Below are 4,744 nucleotides of genomic sequence, written 5' to 3' on the forward strand. Positions count from 1 at the left end.
TTAGATCCGGATTGAATCAACAAATATTCAGAACCTAATACTTTCTGAGTCAACAAATATCATCTTGATCATCATTCTTCTTTATATATAAATAACACATGACCAATATAGTTTGTCTTACGAGATGTGGTTAACCTCGTATATATACACCACATGAATCACACATATTCATATCGGATCTTACCATAATATCTCATATCAAAGGATTACTTCATAAGTTGGTACAATCTTACAATAAGTCATTGACTATAATTTAATGACCATGTGACTTATCATTATTTGGTCATCTTTGAAAAACGGTTCTCTAACATTAATTCATATCAATACTGTAATGACATGTCCATCATCGTCACTGACACTAATTTCATCTCATAGCATTCAACATAGATATTCGATATACCTATGATATGATATAATTGCCCAAGTTATATCACATTCGTAGGAAATAATTCAACAACTCAGTTTTGTATATTAAGTGAATCACCCAGATAGTTCACATACATATTTTATATTATCACAAATAAAGGAAACAATTTATGTGTATGAATAAAAAGACTACTTCTTTTATTAATAATTAACATAAAAGTATATATAAGATTTTTATTAATAATAAACATAAAAAGTATATATAAGATTAAAATGCCCTCAAAACCGACAATACAAATAGTTTCTGGGGCACACATTGACATGTAAGTGTAGTATTCTAGGGCAAAGAAGAAGGTGGAGTGGCCAATTTGGCTCTTAGATCTTTTCTCAAAATCTTTCCCGAAGGAGACTTTGGAATTGCATGAACAAAGTACACCTTGTGTAATCTCTTGTAAAACACTACCTGTAATTTTCACACACATTTTTGTCATTAGCTTGTAATGCTACTGCATTTTTTCCCCATAATTTCTTTTACTTTTGAGAAATCAGCTAAAACTTTGAAAAGAAAATTTGATGAGCCAACCTCATGTTTGGTGTTGGTCAGTTCGGTGTACTTGCGGCTTGACTTGAATAAAATATTAATAAACTCTTAAATATTTCAAAAAATTCATTTACACCTCTGAAATTTTATCCTTTAACTCCAAGTATAGGGGGTGATTGATATTCAAAGTGTAAAGATGAGAAAAATAGTGAAAAAAAATTGATAAAAAAATAAATATATGGATAATCTATACCTGATTTGCTATGTATTCTTTGACCGCTTCTTCAGTAAGTTCAAAGCCTTTAGTTCTAACTACAAATGCCACTGGAACTTCTCCTGCTACTTCGTCTTTTTGGCTGTTGATAATGCTCCATATTTTCAAAAAATGGGATTCATGTAAAAAATATTTTCGAATGACAAATCATGTTATAATTTGTACTTACGGGACGACAGCTGCATCTGCAATGCATGAATGATTGATAAGGAGATCCTCAAGCTCAGCTGGGGGCACCTGGAAGCCTTTGAATTTGATGATCTCCTTGACCCTATCAACAATGAAAACTTCATCATCATCGTCCACATATCCTATATCCCCGGTGTGAAGCCACCCTTCAACGTCTATAGTGCTTGCCGTCGCCTCAACATCATTCAAATATCCTGCATTTTTTTAAAGATGGTTAATCAACACAGGTGATGTAGCAAAAATACATAATTGAGTATAGGGGTGGATTCAAGGCTAGTCTGCATAAGAGTTAATTCAAGCTACTGTATAGTATTATCGAAAAAACTATCAACAAGTTGAATAGTTAGTATTGGCTCAGATCAAACTCTAACTTAGTTTCAGTACCTTTCATAATTTGAGAACCCCGAATGCAAATTTCGCCAGGTTGATTCCGGGGAAGAGCGCAACCAGTTTCAGGATCAATAACCTTGAGCTCGGCATTTCTAACAACAGTCCCACACGACCCCGACTTCGTTGGGAATGGCTGCTTTGCAAACGCTAGGCACATCGACAACACTGGCCCCGCCTCTGTCATTCCATATCCCTGTTTCCAATCACCACTCAATTAATTATTGGGTTGAAATAAAAGTATTGTACAATATTTCATCATTGGACTGAAATAACTAGGGATTATTAAAATAAGACTAGTAACATAATTAAGTTTGTACTATAATATAATATATAGGATCATAAATATTAGGTAAATCATTTTTTTAACAAAGTTTATTATGTCATCACATATCAATTTCATACTCCATCGTTCAAGGAGGGAGGGTTGATTTTCCTTCTTGAAAATTTTTTTATATAAAATATTAATAAAACTGTTTGTTATTTTTTATTTATGAGAATGAAATTCATGAGCAACTGAAATTGCAGCCATTAAGGGGCCGCCGAATTAGTTTCTCTCCATTTCTTCTTCTAATTAATGACCTCTAAATTAGTTGGTTGTCCACTGCTCTTTTACTTTCTTCTTATCAATTATTAGATTGAAATAATTAATTTTTATCCAAAATTTATATATATATATATATCATTCTATAACATTACCGAATCAATAATAATATAATGCTGTTTATTATTTTGTTAAATATTTTATTTTTTGTTTATATTATTTTTAATAAATTTGTATTAATTTTTTTGTGGGAAAAAAATTGGGTTGACCCAACCCAACCCAACCACCATGCTGAACAAAATGGCATGTCTCACCTGCCAGCTACTTAGACATACAAGTACATTCTTATGATTAGTCAAAGAATCAAATGGCTTCAATATAATTCGATAATCTTTAATTGGTTATTCATGATTTTTAAAAGAATTTATACAATTTATTCTCCTCCTAGCTGAAAATCACTCTCAATTCAATGGTCCATCCTACCTTAAAAAGAATGAGAATAAAAATTACTAAAATTCTCGTAATTGAGATAAGATAAGGAAAGGGTGTAAAGGTTTTCTCAACTCGTCATTTTCTAATTTGTTTTTTTCCTTATACATATCTAAAACCTTTAAATATTGAACTAAATTATCTCTAATAATTTAAAATTATTATAAATATATTCTAATTATATATTACTAATTTATATCTTATTATTTTTCTCATACGGATAGGGAAAAGAAATTTTCTCATAAAAAAGCATTGGGAGGAAAAATTTTCTTTTATTTTTCGTTATTTCTACATCAAGGATCGAGAGCTAGTTACTTATATTAAATTATTAATAAAAGATTTGTATTTTTTATTTGATTTTAGACAAATTATCATATTTGAAGGACCCTCTAACTTTCCAAAAATAACATAGACATCCCAGGAACTGTTTGTTCTGTTTCACCACTCTTATTGCATTAGAGTCAGTTTAAAACTGCCAAAACAAACACTAACCTGTCCCAAAATTGCTTGCGGAACTCTGCTCCGAAGTGCCCCTTCCAGGTCCTTCCCCAGCGGTGCCGCCCCCGAAAGCACCACCCTTATCGAGCTCAGGTCGAACTCCGCCACCAGCGGATTCTTCGCCAGCGCTAGAACCAACGGCGGCACCACTGGCGCCACCGAAACCTTATACTTTTGTATAAAGTCCAAAAGTGCTCTTATTTCGAACTTTTGCATCAACAAAACTGCGGCGCCGGCTCTCAGCGAACACAAAAGGACGCTGTTCAACGAATAAATATGAAACAGTGGCAACACACAGAGCACCACATCGTCGTGTTTCAGGTATAAATTCGGGTTTTCGCCGTCCACTTGTTGCGCGACGCTTGTGATCAAACTCTTGTGCGTTAAAATGACACCTTTGGGGAGTCCCGTTGTGCCGGAAGAAAATGGTAAAGCTACAGCATCATCAGGGTCGATTGAAACTAGACGGATTTGGTTCTCATTTGCCTCTGATAACGCACTGAAGTGTAGGCAATTTTCCGGTGGGTCATCCACTGTGATTACTGTAAAATCTTCGCCTATTTTCGGAAACTCTTCGTTCAAGTCCCGGAGCTTGTCAACATATTGCGATTGTGTGATGATGATTTTAGCTTGAGAAACTTTGAATTGTTTAAAGATTTCAGCTGAAGTGTAAAATGGATTTGCCGTGGTGGTGACAGCGCCGATCATGGAAGCTCCCATGAATGAGAAGACGAATTCGGCACAGTTCTGGAGAAGAATCATGATGACATCGCCTTTTTTTATGCCCAAACCAGCTAAACCTGCTGCAGCTCTTCGACAAATGAGGTGGGTTTCAGCAAAAGAATAAGATTTTCCGGTGGAACCGACGATCAAACAAGGGTTATCCGCAAAAGCGGAGAGGTTTTCAAAGCAGTAAGTATGGAGAGGGAGATGGTTATTGATGGGAATATCAGGAAGTTTAGACTTGAAGACATGATTATTGGATGTAGAAAGAGGAGAAATATTAGAAGAAGCAAGCTCAGGTTTTTGAACTTGTTCAAGAGAATTAGCTATGGAGATCATATTGTGGAATCAAAATTTGAGGTTAAGAGAAAGAGATCTGTTGAAATGAAAATAAATATGAAGAGAGGAGATCATTGATGGTAGTTGGATCTGATGGGTGAGAGTGAACTAGGGTCGATTTTATGGGAGACGTAAAGGCAAGCTCTACTTCACGTTCAAAAGGACAACTCCAACTTAAGTTCGAATCACTTGTACCTACCAAAAAGTACCTTTTCATTAAGGCTCATAGAGCTACCTAACTTTCTTCTTTTCTATCTTAAAATTAAAAACTTTATCCTCCTTAAAGTTTGAGTAAGTAACAAACACACCCAAAAATTGAAAATTTAAATTTTAACATATAAAAAAATATTATCCTTTCTGGGTTTATCTAATTATATATATATATATATATATA

General features: G+C 34.1%; 1 protein-coding gene across 1 annotated transcript; it reads right to left on the reverse strand.

The window, feature by feature from the left end:
* Positions 1–618: 618 nt before the first annotated feature.
* On the reverse strand, positions 619–4,487 carry LOC123204716 (4-coumarate--CoA ligase 2-like). Its single transcript, XM_044621514.1, has 5 exons — positions 3,283–4,487; positions 1,755–1,953; positions 1,351–1,564; positions 1,161–1,263; positions 619–829 (listed from the first exon to the last, which is right to left on the reverse strand). The coding sequence occupies exons 1-5, from the start codon at positions 4,348–4,350 to the stop codon at positions 704–706; spliced, it is 1,710 nt and encodes a 569-aa protein (XP_044477449.1). The 5' UTR covers positions 4,351–4,487; the 3' UTR covers positions 619–703.
* Positions 4,488–4,744: the final 257 nt, after the last annotated feature.

The sequence above is a fragment of the Mangifera indica genome, chromosome 2 (assembly GCF_011075055.1).
Source record: "Mangifera indica cultivar Alphonso chromosome 2, CATAS_Mindica_2.1, whole genome shotgun sequence".
Taxonomy (NCBI): Eukaryota; Viridiplantae; Streptophyta; class Magnoliopsida; order Sapindales; family Anacardiaceae; genus Mangifera; species Mangifera indica.

Coding starts and splice junctions, on each gene's coding strand:
- LOC123204716 (XM_044621514.1), bottom strand. CDS start 4,350: ATGATCTCCATAGCTAATTCTCTTGAACAAGTTCAAAAACCTGAGCTT. Junction 1,565..1,754: donor GGGTTCTCAAATTATGAAAG/GTACTGAAACTA, acceptor AAAAAAATGCAG/GATATTTGAATGATGTTGAG. Junction 830..1,160: donor AAGAATACATAGCAAATCAG/GTATAGATTATC, acceptor TGAAAATTACAG/GTAGTGTTTTACAAGAGATT.